This window comes from Belonocnema kinseyi, chromosome 8, assembly GCF_010883055.1.
Source record: "Belonocnema kinseyi isolate 2016_QV_RU_SX_M_011 chromosome 8, B_treatae_v1, whole genome shotgun sequence".
NCBI lineage: Eukaryota > Metazoa > Arthropoda > Insecta > Hymenoptera > Cynipidae > Belonocnema > Belonocnema kinseyi.
In genome coordinates, this window is record NC_046664.1 from 74,974,517 (window position 1) to 74,987,678 (window position 13,162).

A 13,162-nucleotide genomic window follows, 5' to 3' on the forward strand; every position below is an offset into this window, starting at 1 on the left:
TTAAATCATTGAAATCAATTGAAAAATCGTTGAAGTCTTTTAAAATATAACATAAAATAGTTTAAATTCTTAAAAATCTATGGATTAAAAATAAAATAAATTTGTTTTCAAGCAATGTTGAAAATAAAATTAATTTAAAAATTAGAAATAAAAATTTACCTTGAGTCATTTGAAAACCTTTAAAACCTCTTAATTCTTATGAATAAATTATATAAAATCAATAAAATTCTTATAAAATCATGTGAGCTTTAAAAATACCATTTCAAATTTTCCGAAATTCTAGGACGTTCATCAAAACCAAAGAAAATAGTTCAAGTGTCTAAAATATTTCGAATCCTTTAAAATCAAAAAAAAGCTCTTGAAAATTCCATGGAATTTTTAAAAATACCCTTAAATCTTTAAAATAAAGCTTTAAAATAAAATAACATATAATATACAAAAAATTAATTTATTTATAATATAAATTATTTATAATATAAATAAAAATGATATAATATAACATAAATTTATTTATAATATAAAAAATATATATAATATAATAAATAAATAAAATAAAGCTTTAAAGTAAAGCTCTTGAAAATTCCATGGAATTTCTAAAAATACCCTGAAATATTTCAAATCCTTTGAAATCTTTTTCAATTCCTTTATTTTCTAAACTTTTAAAGACGCTTTGTAATCTTTGGAAAAGAACCTAAAATATTTTTAAACCTTTGAAATCCCTTTAAATTATTAAAATAAATGAAAAATTGTTTGCTATTTTTAAAAATACCCTGAAATGTTTCGAAATCAAATGCAATCCCTTGAAACTTGTTGAAGTCCTTGAAAAGGCTTTGGTTTATTTTGAAATAGCCTAAAATATTTAAAATCCTTCAAAATCCCATTAAAGTCCACAAATCAGTTGAAAATTGTTTGAAATCTTTTAAATACACTAAAATGTTTAAAATCCATTAAAATCTTTTAAAATCTCTTAAAACTTTTTAAAGCTGTTTAAAAAAGAGGAAAAAAATGGAACACTAAAGGTAAAAACTTTACAATTGAGGTGATAAAAACTGAGCTGTAAATAAAAGGAATCCAAGTGGAACTGTTAAATTTTGAAATTTTAAAATTGAAATTGAAAAGTTTTTAATTAAAAAATTTCGTATTCAAATGCTCAATAATTTATGCGTATAAAATTGAAGGTACTAACATTTTTCAATATAAAAAAATATAAATCCACGCTTTTAATATGTAATGCTCTAAATTAAAAAATCAATCAATGAACCAAATATATAATATTCGACTTTACAATGAATATTCAACAAAACAGTTGAAGTTTAAACGAGAAAATATAAATTTTCAACAAAATATATAATTTTTAGACAAATAGTATAGTTCTCAATGCCAACAAAATATTTTTATTTAAAATAAAAATCCAAAAATCGTTTGATTTTAGACCAAAAAAGATGAATTTACAATAAAAAACATATATTTTAATAAAAAAGAATTAACTTTTCAAGTAAAAAATATAAATTTTCAACTCAGAAAGATTTCACAGTAAAAAAAAAAGCAAAAATTTCAACCAAATTGTGGAATTTTCAAGTTAAAACGACACATTTTATAGAAAATAATTAAAATTTTCAATAAAAAAAGACGACTTCTAGACAATAAAAACAATAGTAAAATGTTGCAGTTAAAAAACAACTCTTGAACAAAACAAAAAAGATTACTTTCCTACAAAAACATAAATGTTTAATTAATAAGGACTAAAACGACACATTTTATACAAATAATTCAAAATTTTCAATAAAACAAGACGAATTCTGAATAAAAAATACAGCAGTAAAACTTTAAAATTAAAAATTAAATTTCTCATTAAATTTAATCAATTAATTTTTAATTTTAATTGATTAATTTAATTCAATTAAAAAAATTAAATTAAACACTAAAAACTAAATAAATATTACTTTTCTAAAAAAAACATTAATTTTTAATTAATAAGGACGATTTTTGTATCCAAAAATCGTTTAATTTTAGACCGAATAAGATGAATTTACAACAAAATAGTTGAATTGAAGAAAAAAAAACAGCAAATAATAAAAGTTTAAACGAAAAATATAATAGTAGACTTTTCAATTAAAAATAATAAGCTCTTGAACATAAAATACTTTTCTGCAAAAAGATTAATTTTCCACAGAATAATAAAAATCTTCAACGAAATAATAAAAATCTTAACCAAAAATATAAAAGTATACATTTTAATAAAAAAGAATTAACTTTCAAGTAAAAAATACAAATTTACAACTAAGAAAGATTTTTCAGTCAAGAAAGAAACAAAAATTTCAATCAAATTGTGAAATTTTCAAACTAAAACGACATATTTTATACAAAAAAAAATTAAAATCTATTGAAATCCCTTGAAACTTTTTAAAGCTGTTTAAAATAGAGGGTGACCGTTTTAATCGACGAAATAAATTCTTGCTCATTTCCCGATTTTTCCCGGTTCGCGAATATTTTTCACGGTCAATAAAATTAAAAAAATAGAGCTTTAAAGCTAAAAAAATTTCCACTTGAGGTAATAAAAACTGAGCTATAAATAAAAGCACTCCAAGTGGAACTGTTAAATTTTTAACTTTTAAAATTAAAATTTAAAAGTTTTTAATTAAAATATTTGGTATTCAAATGCTCAATAATTTACGCGTATATAATTGAAGGTACTAACATTTTTCAATATAAAAAAATATAATATAAATATAAAATTTTATTTCATAATCTTGAGAAATCTAGAAGTTGTTTTAAATTTGAAATTATTTTGGAATTCAAAATAAAATTGTTAAATTTTAAACGCTTTAAAATAGAAATTATACAATTTAAACACCTTTGTATAAAATTGTCCAACTTTCAAAATTGTTTTCTGAAATTTTTCAATTTTGAGATTTTCTGGTTCAAAAATTCGAATTTTGAACGTTCTTATTTAGAAATAATGCAGGTATAAATCCTTTTTCATTCCATTCGAAATATTTTTCAAAATGTTACCTAATCCAAAATAATTTGAATTGGGTCGTCTTCAATTCAAAATCATTGAAAATATTTATTTCTAATTTCAAATACTTTCAATTCGAAATCATAATCAATTAATTATTCTTTCAAAAATGCTAAAAATTAAATACTTGAAAAAATGGTTTAATAATGTATTTGTAAATTGTTTATATTTTTAACATTAGGAAATGCAAATCCAAGGATATAAAATACAAAATGTATATAGAATTTAAATAATTTTGCTACTAGTTAAAATATAATCTATAAATACCCAGATTATAGAAGTGCTGCTGATCGCCGAAGCATAAATTGGAAACCACAAGCTCGATAAAATTAATCCAAGTATCTTTTGGTTCCTCGGCATCATTTTCGTACTCTTCAGTAGCTGAACAAGATCTCGCTAATCTTAGAACAGACTGATGTACATCTTGATTGTTAGTGTCTAAACTGCGTAGCAAATCTGACAACGATTTTGTCATATTTTTCATTATTTTACAAAGCCACGCGGTTTTTCCTGAAAAAAAAAATGGAAATAAAAATATATGTTCAATTTGAGACATTTATCCTGTTTAGGGATCGTCCATAAAAATTTAATAAATCCAAAACAATTTTTTTAATACAAATTATTGATCAAAGTTTATAGTTAATTTGTAAAAAAAAAATAAAAGAGCAAGTAATTCATTTTGACGAGAAAAAAAATTAATATTCTATATACTGGTCACTTTTTCTCGCGTAGTTCTGAATTTTACAAACATAAAATTATTGTCTACTGAAAAAAGGCAAAGTACGTGTTTTGAGGACATTCTCTATTTTTTGTTTACCAAATGGTAAAATGTTCAACTAATAAAGATAAATTTTGAACCAAAAATGATGAGTTTTTAAAAAAGAAGATTAAATTTCTACTGTAAAGAAATTTTTTAATGAAATACATAAATTTTTAATTAAATTTTTGATGTTCTAACTAAAAAAGGTCAATTTTCTAGTAAAGAAAACGAAAAATTTAAGTTTTAACCAAAAATAGAATAGTGAAATTTTCAGATAAGAAATATTGAATTTCCATTATTAAATCAAAAATAAGTGAATTTTCAACTAAAAAATATCATTTTTTAACCAAAATTGAATAGGTAAATTTGCAGTATAAACATTATTTTTAATCTAATGATATAAATATTACTTAAAATGACAGAATATTGAACTGGTATAAATTCTCAGTCAAACAAATAATTTTCCAACAAAAAAAACGAATTGGTTAAATAAATAATTAAATATGCAACTAAAACATATTAATTTTCCACCACAGTATAATTTTATACAAAACTGTAGAATTTTCAATTCAAAAAGACGAAATTTCTATCAAAAAGTTGATTTTTCAAAAAAATTGATTAACTTTCAGTTCAAAAAATTAATTAAAAGAAAAACTTTAACCGATTGATAAATTATCAACCAAAGAGATAAATTTTCCATGAAAAAGCTCAATTTCCAACTAAAATCATGAGTCTTTGACTGTAATAGTTGAATTTTTTACGAGATGGATACATTTTTAATAAAAAAGATACATTTTCTACCAGAAACAGCCAAATTTTCTACGAAGTACATTAATTTGAAACTAAAAAAGATCAATTCTGAACCAAAAATTTAATAGTTAAGAGATAAATTTTCAAATAAAGTAATGAATCTTCAACCAAGAAAATTATTTTTTAACAAACTGGTATAATTTAAAACCAATAAAAATGTATTTTCAATGGAAAATTCAATAGTTGAAATTCCAAACAAAAAATATTTTAATATTAAATGGAAAACAGTTAAATTTAAACAAAAAAGACGAATTTTAAATGAAATACTTCATTTTTAAATTGAAATTTTTTTTTAATTCAATAAGACAGTTACATTTTAATCGAAAGAAATGAATTTTCAAATAAAAAAGAATTTTAACCAAAAATGAAGCAGTTCCCTTTTCAGTTACAAAAGTAATTTTTATCCAAGAAAATGGAGTTTCGAATGAGATAATTGAATTTTCAACAAAAAAGAATTAAGTTTCAACCAAATAGATGAATTTTCAAACAAGAACAATAATTTTCTACCAAAAAGTCAAGTTTTCAACTAAAAAATTAATTTTTAACCAAAGAATTGAATATTTAATCAAAATAAATGAATTTGCTAACAAGAAGAAAAACTTTCTAAAAAAGGTCAATATTCAAGAAAAGAAAAACGAATTTTTAATCAAATAAAATAAACCAATAAAATTTTGTAAAATAGATTAAATTTTAAGCTAAAATATTTGAATTGAACCAAGAAAAAAGACGCTCTGTCTCTACAACAGTTGATTTTGTAATTAAAAAATGTGTTTTATTTTTTTATTTTTTGCAATCAGTAAAAAACAATATTATGTTTCTGAAATTGAGTTCTATCAAAGAAAAACTGACCCTACTTAAAATATTCAATTTTTTCTCTTCAAAATAAATGACACTGTATCTATTTCACAAATGAATTATAAAATTTTATTAACAATTTGTGTAAAAAAACTATTTTTCCCTTTTTAAAGAATATCTTTGTTTTCCATTTTCAAAAAATGTAACCTTTTTCTCGATTCGTCGCTTACATTTTTGTTATGGTTAAAAATTTGACTATTTAGTTGAAAATTTAATTATTTTTTTAAAAATGCAACTATTTTGTTGAAAAATTATCTTTTTTGGTTAAAAATTCCATAACTTGATTGAAAGTTGGAACTACTTTCTCAAAAATGTTTCTTTTTGGTTAAAAATTCATCTCTTGTGGTTGAAAGTTTAATTATATCGTTAAAAATCCATTTATTTTTTTTTAATAATTGGTTAAAAATGTATCTTTTTTAGTTGAAAATTATTTTTGTTACTATGAACTTTATCTTCTCAGTTAAAAGTTCATCTTTTTCGTTGAAAATTGATCGCTTTGGTTCAAAATTTAACTATTTTGTTGAAAATTTGTATACTTTGATTACATTCACTTCCTTTTCATTTATATGAAACATTTTTATGTTTGAAAAATCATCAATTATACTTTGACAGAGAATTTATCGGCTTTTTTTAAACATTAAACTGCCTGTTTGAAAGTTTAACTACTTTTATAAAAAATAAATTTTTTTGTTCGTCATTTCAGTTGAAAATTCATCTTCTTTGGAAAATATTAAACATTTTTTTAAAACTGAAAATATAACTATTCCATTTTTTATTAAAAATTTATTTCTCTCGTTTTAGCTATTTTTGTAGACAATTTTTGTTTGTAAAAATTAATTTTTTAAATTAAAATATAACTATTCCATTTTTGGTTGAAAACTTATCCTTTTTAGTTGAAAATTTCATTATTTTATTCGAAAAATTAACTGTTTGGTTTAAAATTGAAATAGGTATGCGAAAAATTAACTAATTGGTAGAAAATTAACTTTTTTGTTAAAAATTCAAAGTGTCGAGTGGAAAATTTAGCTGTTTTGTGAAGAACTCAAGTATTTTGTGAAAAATTCGTCTTTTGCGGTAGTAAATTATTTTAACTGGTGGAATATTATTATTTTTCTAATTTTATTTTGAGAATGAAAATGCACCTCTTCCTGTTTTGGTGGAAAACCTATAATTTTTAGTTGAAAACTTATCTCTCTCAATTTTCTATTAAATTATTCTATTTTTTGCTAAAAACTTATCTTTCTTAGGAACAAAACCACCTATAGAAATTTATTAAATTTTTTTTACTAAATTATAAATTTCCAACTTTTGGTGGAAAACTTATATTTTTTAGTGGAACTTCAACTTTTTGGTTGAGAATTCAACAATTTTGGTAGAACATTCATGTTTTTTTTTTTTGAAAATTTGTTTATTCCGGTAGAAAATTAATCTTTTTAAAATTCATCCTTTTGGCTGTTGATTCAATTATTTTGTTAAAAATTCTTTTTTTTTATATAAACTGGTAGAAAATTCTACATTTTTTTGTCTAAACATTTTTTTTTTGACTAAAAATGTAACTATTCCACTTTTGCTTGGAAACTTATCTGTGTTAGTTGAAAATTCACATATTTTGTAGAAAAATCGTCTTTTTCGGTATTAATCGAAAAATGTGGTTATTTGTTGAAAATTAATTTTTCAAACTGATAATGAAACTATTTTAATTTTGTTGTAAAACTTATCTTTTTTATAGTTTCAAGTGAAACTATTTGGTCGAAAATTAAAATATTTAATTTAAAATTCTACTAATGTGGTAGAAAATTCAACGATGTGTTTAAAAGTTTCGCAATTCAGTTTCGGGTTGAAAATTCAACTTTTCAATAAAAAAAAAAAATCTTCGGCTGTCAAAGAGGAGAAACGCGAGTTGGATGGGCGGGAAAAATACCCTAAAATTGGTAACGTAACTGTTTGATTAAGGGCATGTGACACAGCTAAATACCTATATTACCGACCTCACTTTATTAGTTGACTGAATGGTTTTTTGAACCTAAGAACTTTTTTTGTAAATAAAATATCGAGCTGAAACTTTGAAAAATGTATTAGAGTACAATAAAGTACATTTAGGTACTGCATTTTGGTAGGAACTTCACTGAAAATTATTTTATCTTTTTTCTGAACCTCGACATTTTTTGAACGTTCGAGCTTTTTTTATACATAAAATATCGGTCTCAAACTTTGAGAAATGTAAGAGCCGAAAGAAAACTACGTTTAAGTACAAAGCTTAATGATAAAAGATGTAAAAAAAAATGTTCAACTATCAATTCCATCGGCATCAGCCGGTAACGTTATACATGAAAATACGAACCCTGGCGGTTACTAGACGAGGCTCTAGAGGATTCGTATTTTCGTGTACAACGTTACCGGTTGATCCCGATGGAATTGATAGTTGAAAATTTTTTTTTACATCTTTTATCATTAAGCTTTGTACTTAAACGTAGTTTTCTTTCGGCTCTTGCATTTTTCAAAGTTTGAGACCGATATTTTATGTATAAAAAAAGTTCGAACGTTCAAAAAATGTCGAGGTTCAGAAAAAAGATGAAATAATTTTCAGTGAAGTTCCTACCAAAATGCAGTACCTAAACGTACTTTATTGTACTCTAATACATTTTCCAAAGTTTCAGCTTGATATTATATTTACAAAAAAAGTTCTTAGGTTCAAAAAAACATTCAGTGAACTGAAAAAGTGAGGTCGGTAATATAGGTATTTAGCTGTCACATGCCCTTAACCTTTGATTTGTATATAAGTTAGTATTATTAAGAGTTTTTTAAATAATTTTTTACCTGTTTTTATCTGATTGACGTAAATGTAGAGAAAACTCAATACATTTACGAAAAGGTCACAATCTTCTTTGCTTGTCGGATGAGAAAGTAAAAAACGCTCAAACGATTGAGCCCAGGGCAAATCACTCATGTCTTCTAAATTCTCATACTTGAGCATATTGTACAACTTCATGTTCCTGAAAATTAATAACATTTATTCATAAGGCGAACAAGGTGGCCGCAAAACTTCATTTTCAAAATTCCCTGATTTTTCCCTGACTAATTTTTTATTTTTCATGATCTATAATATTGCAAGACAAAATTCTACAAATTTTTAAACGTAAATTTATTAATTTTTAACACATTCAGGGTGACCGTTTTAATCGACGAAATAAATTCCCGGTTCACAAACATTTTTCACGGTCAATGAAAAAAAAAAAAAAATAGAGCTGTGAAGCTAAAAAAATTTCCACTTGAGGTAATAAGAACTGAGATTTAAATGAAAGCAATCAAAGTGGAATTATTAAATTTTGAACTTTTAAAATTAAAATTTAAAAGTTTTTAATTCAAAAATGTTGTATTCAAATGCTTAATAATTTACACCTATAAAATTAAAGGTACTAACATTTTTCAATATAAAAAAATATATAAATCCACGTTATCATATTCAATGCTATAACTGAAAAATTCAATCAATGAATTTCAAAAATGTTTAAAATTATATAATTTTAAGCTAGAAACATCAAATATTGAAAAATTGGAAAAAATTTTAACTGCACACTTCTTAAATTAGAAATTTAATTATTTTATTTTTAAATACTTTAAACATCCTTGGAAAGCTTCAAAATTTTATTTCAAAATCTTGAGAAATCCAGAAGTTGTTTTAAATTTGTTTTAAATTTAAAATTATTTTGAACATTTTTTAGAACTTCTAAATATCTGTCAAAATGAATTGAATGTTTTCTACAAATTTCAGAAAATCCAGCAAATTTGAGAAAATTTTTTTACAATTTGGATGTATAAATAAAAATTGAACATTTATTATTTGTAGGCGAAATTTGAGTAATTTTAAGAGATATGTAGAAGTTTTGAAAAGATTTCAACTTAATGTAAAACTTGAAATGATAGCCTAATATAAAACAAAATGTAGATTTTTGCAGATTTTACACCAAAAAAATAGATTCTTTTCAAGAATTGTGAACGGCTTCAAAAGAATGAAAACATTTTTTTAAGATTTCTAGAAAAGTTTAAAATAACTTTTCATTTTGACAAATTATTTTAAGAGAATATTTAAGAATTTTTTCAAAGATTTAAGCAAAATTTTCAAAAAAGATTCAAGAAGATTTTTAAAAACTTCCTAAAATTTGCATGATAATTTTTTATCTTTTTAAAACTCCTAAATATCTCTTAAAATTACTCAATTTTTTTACAAATGTTCGTTTGTAAATTATACATCAAAAATTAAAAATTTCGCTTACAAATTACGCATTTTTCAAATACAACAATTAAAATCGTAACGTTCAAAGTTCGAAGGCTCTTCGAAATTTTAAAGATTCCAGGTTTTCTATGTCAAACAATTCAGTTAGAGATTCTTTACTTTTAAATATTTGGTTTCAATTTACTTGTCTTAAATAAAACTTAAAATATTGCTAAATATTCAATAATTAATCTTTTTTTTTTCATTGAAAATTTCAAATTGAATGGGTTCAAAATTGAACATTTAGATATCTGTCAAAATTAATTCAATTTTTTCTACAATTTTCAGAAAATCCTGCAAATTTTAGAAAGTTTCTTTACAATTTGGATGTATAAATAACAATTGAACATTTATTATTTGTAGGCGAAATTTGAGTAATTATTTACAAAAAAAATTATATTCTTTTCAAAAATTGTGAAAGGCCTCAATTTACTTGTCTTAAATAAAAATTTTAATATTGCTAAATAATCAATAATTAATTTTTTTAATTAAAAATTAAAAAATGAATATTTTAGACTGAAATAATATTTTTAATTTAATAAAATCCTTTCCTTAAGAATAAATTAGTATGAAGTTATTTTTATGTTAAAAATAGTTTATAAACTTTCAGTCACACGTTCACATTTGTTTAATGACTAAGACTTTCAAATTGAAACCGTTTAAGTTTTAACGTTGGAATCTCACAATTCTTAAATTTTGAACTGATTTAAAATCGTTTTGTCAAATCATTTTTGTTCACTTTTTATTACTTAAAGTACAGATAAATTAAAAAAATTATTTATTTATCAAATAAAAATGTTTTTTATTCAAAATTTTTAAGATCAAAGGCTTTTATTTTTTATTTGAAAGAATTTAAAAATTATTTAAATTAAAAATGTAAGCTTAAAAATAAAATTTCTTAATGTAAAAAATGTTTGAGTTACGCATTGTAAGCTAAGTAATAGCATAATTGTAAAACATAACAATTCAACTGATTATTTAAAAACTGTTGAAATCGAACGTGGGCAGATTTTTCTTCTACAAATTTGTAAAATTCCCGGTAAAAAAAATGCACTGTGATTTCCCGGTTTTTCCTTGAATTAAAAAAAAAATTATCCTGAAAGTTTAAAAATTTGTTGGAATTTTTAAAAACACCCGAAATTCCTTTTAATTTTGTTTTAATACGTTTAAATCTTAAGAATCAATTGAAGAATCGCTTAATTATTTTAAAGTATCCGGAAATATTTTATTTCTTAACAATCTATGGATTGAAAAAACATTTCAAAAATTTAACGAATATTAAAAATAATATTAATTAAAAAATAAAAATATACTTTGAGATATTTGGAAACCTTTGAAATCCCCTCAATCCTTATAAATAAATTATTCGAAATCAATTTGAAGAAATACAATAAAGAAATTTTAAGAATTTCATCAAAACCCAAGAAAATTACTAAAATACCCTAAAATATTTTAAATTCTTTGAGATCTTGTACAATTCCTTGAAAAATTTAAAAAACTCTCAACAATTATTTAGAATTTTTAAAATATTTTAAGATTCCTTGAACTTTCTTTAAATACATTTAAATCTTTAAAATCTTTCGAAATACCTTAAAATTATTCAGATCTATTAGAAAATTTTCTTGGGATCTTTTGAAATACTACCGAGATTAATGAATATCTTCATAGTTAATAAGTTTACCCGTTTTTAATAATTAAAAAAAAAAAACAGATTGGATTAAAATGTTTAATAATATGAAATATTAATTCTTGGATTTTTTGTGTTCAATTAAGAAGGGAAAAAAAAGTAGTGAATAATATTTACATTGTCAAGTAATCCAGTGCACAAGAAACTCCATCATGGGTCGTGGAATTTTGCACATTGCAGAGCTGTTGTTGGGAATAATAAAAAGGACAACTGAACTGAAGGCAAGCGAATTCAGACTCTCGGATCATTAGTTTTTCCGAGATTTCCGGTTCATTCACTTCTTCCCACGACCTCCACAACATTTTCATCCCTCCATTCCATTCCCAAGCCCAAAATTGTCTGACGAAGGTGATTGCCAAATTATTACTACCGTGAAGAACTAATAAAAAAAAAACAAGTTAAAAATTTTTTTTATGTGACTTAAATTAAAGATTTCGAATAGCAGGGCTCGAACTCACTTCAGATATAAAAAATAGTGCCAATGGCGGTATAAATTAAAAAAAAAATTGAAGCAAAATAGTGGTTTGAATTTTTTTAAATAATAAAATTTATAATATAAATCGCAGACCTCGGATCGAAAAGAATACGTTAAAAAACATTTTATAAGTGAAATAAGTCGAATGGAATTCCAAAATATTTCTTCTTTCCGGAATTTTATTTCTGGCATTTGATGAAAATTTGTAAAAAAAAGTCTCTTTTACTTGAAAGTTCGACTATTTGGTTGTAAATTAAGTATTTTGTGGAAAATTTTCAGAGTTCTGATGAAAATTCGTTTTTTTTTTGCTTAAAAATTCAACAATTTAGTATTCTTCTATTTTTTATTTCTTTTTTGTTAGAAACTTAATCTTCTTGACAAAAAATTCAATTTTTGGATGAAAATTGAACTTTCAAAAAAATTAAACTATTTGTCGAAAATTAACTTTTTTGTTGAAAATTCATATTTTCGGGATGAAAAATCAAGTTTTATGTAGAAAATTTATATTCTTGGATTGAAAACTCCACAATTTGGTAGAAAATGAAACCATTTGATTTGAAATTATTGTAGTTTTTTAAATTCCATCATTTTCCATGGTAAATTAAACTTGGTTTTGTAGAATATTCATATTTTCAGCTTGAAAATTTATATATTTTATTAAAAATTAATGAAAATTCATACTTTTGAGGTGAAAATTCAACCTTGTGGTAGAAAATTTGTGCTTTTGGATTGAAAACTCCATAATTTGGTAGAAAATGAAACTACTTGATTGAAAATTCTTGTAGTTTTTTTTTAATTTGGGTATAAAAATCAAGTTTTTGAATGAAAATTTGTCATTTTTTCTAAAAAATTAATATTATTAATTGAAAATACAACTACTTGGTTGAAAGTTAAACTGTTTTGTCCAAAAACCATTTATTAATTAATCATCCTTGGGGTGAATATTATACTATTTTGTTCAAAATTCGTTTCTTTTTGTTGAAAATTCATTTTGAAAGTCAAATGTTTACTAAACAATCAACTTTTTAAATTCATCATTAAATGCATCTCTTTTGATAGAAAATTCATATTTTTTGTTTGAAAATTCAACTATTTGTGTGAAAAATCAACTATTTGGCAGTAAATAAAGTTTTTCGTTGAAAATTCACATTTTCGGCATGAAAATTAAACTGTTTTGAAGAAAAGGGGGAGGGTCGGTAAGGCCGGTTTTTGGCCTAATTTATTTTTGGACCAAAAAATCTGAAAAATTCATGGTAGTATCTTATAAGTATCCCGAGTCGATT

General features: G+C 22.9%; 1 protein-coding gene across 1 annotated transcript in view; it reads right to left on the reverse strand.

Annotated features, from left to right (window-relative positions):
- Positions 1–13,162, reverse strand: part of LOC117178282 (rotatin) — a 126,931-nt gene that overhangs the window by 55,873 nt on the left and 57,896 nt on the right. Inside the window, exons 16-18 of the mRNA XM_033369642.1 lie at positions 11,522–11,783; positions 8,262–8,437; positions 3,287–3,529 (exon numbers count right to left, since the gene is read on the reverse strand). Coding sequence (XP_033225533.1) covers positions 3,287–3,529; positions 8,262–8,437; positions 11,522–11,783 — 681 coding nt within the window. The remainder of the gene's footprint in view (positions 1–3,286; positions 3,530–8,261; positions 8,438–11,521; positions 11,784–13,162) is intronic.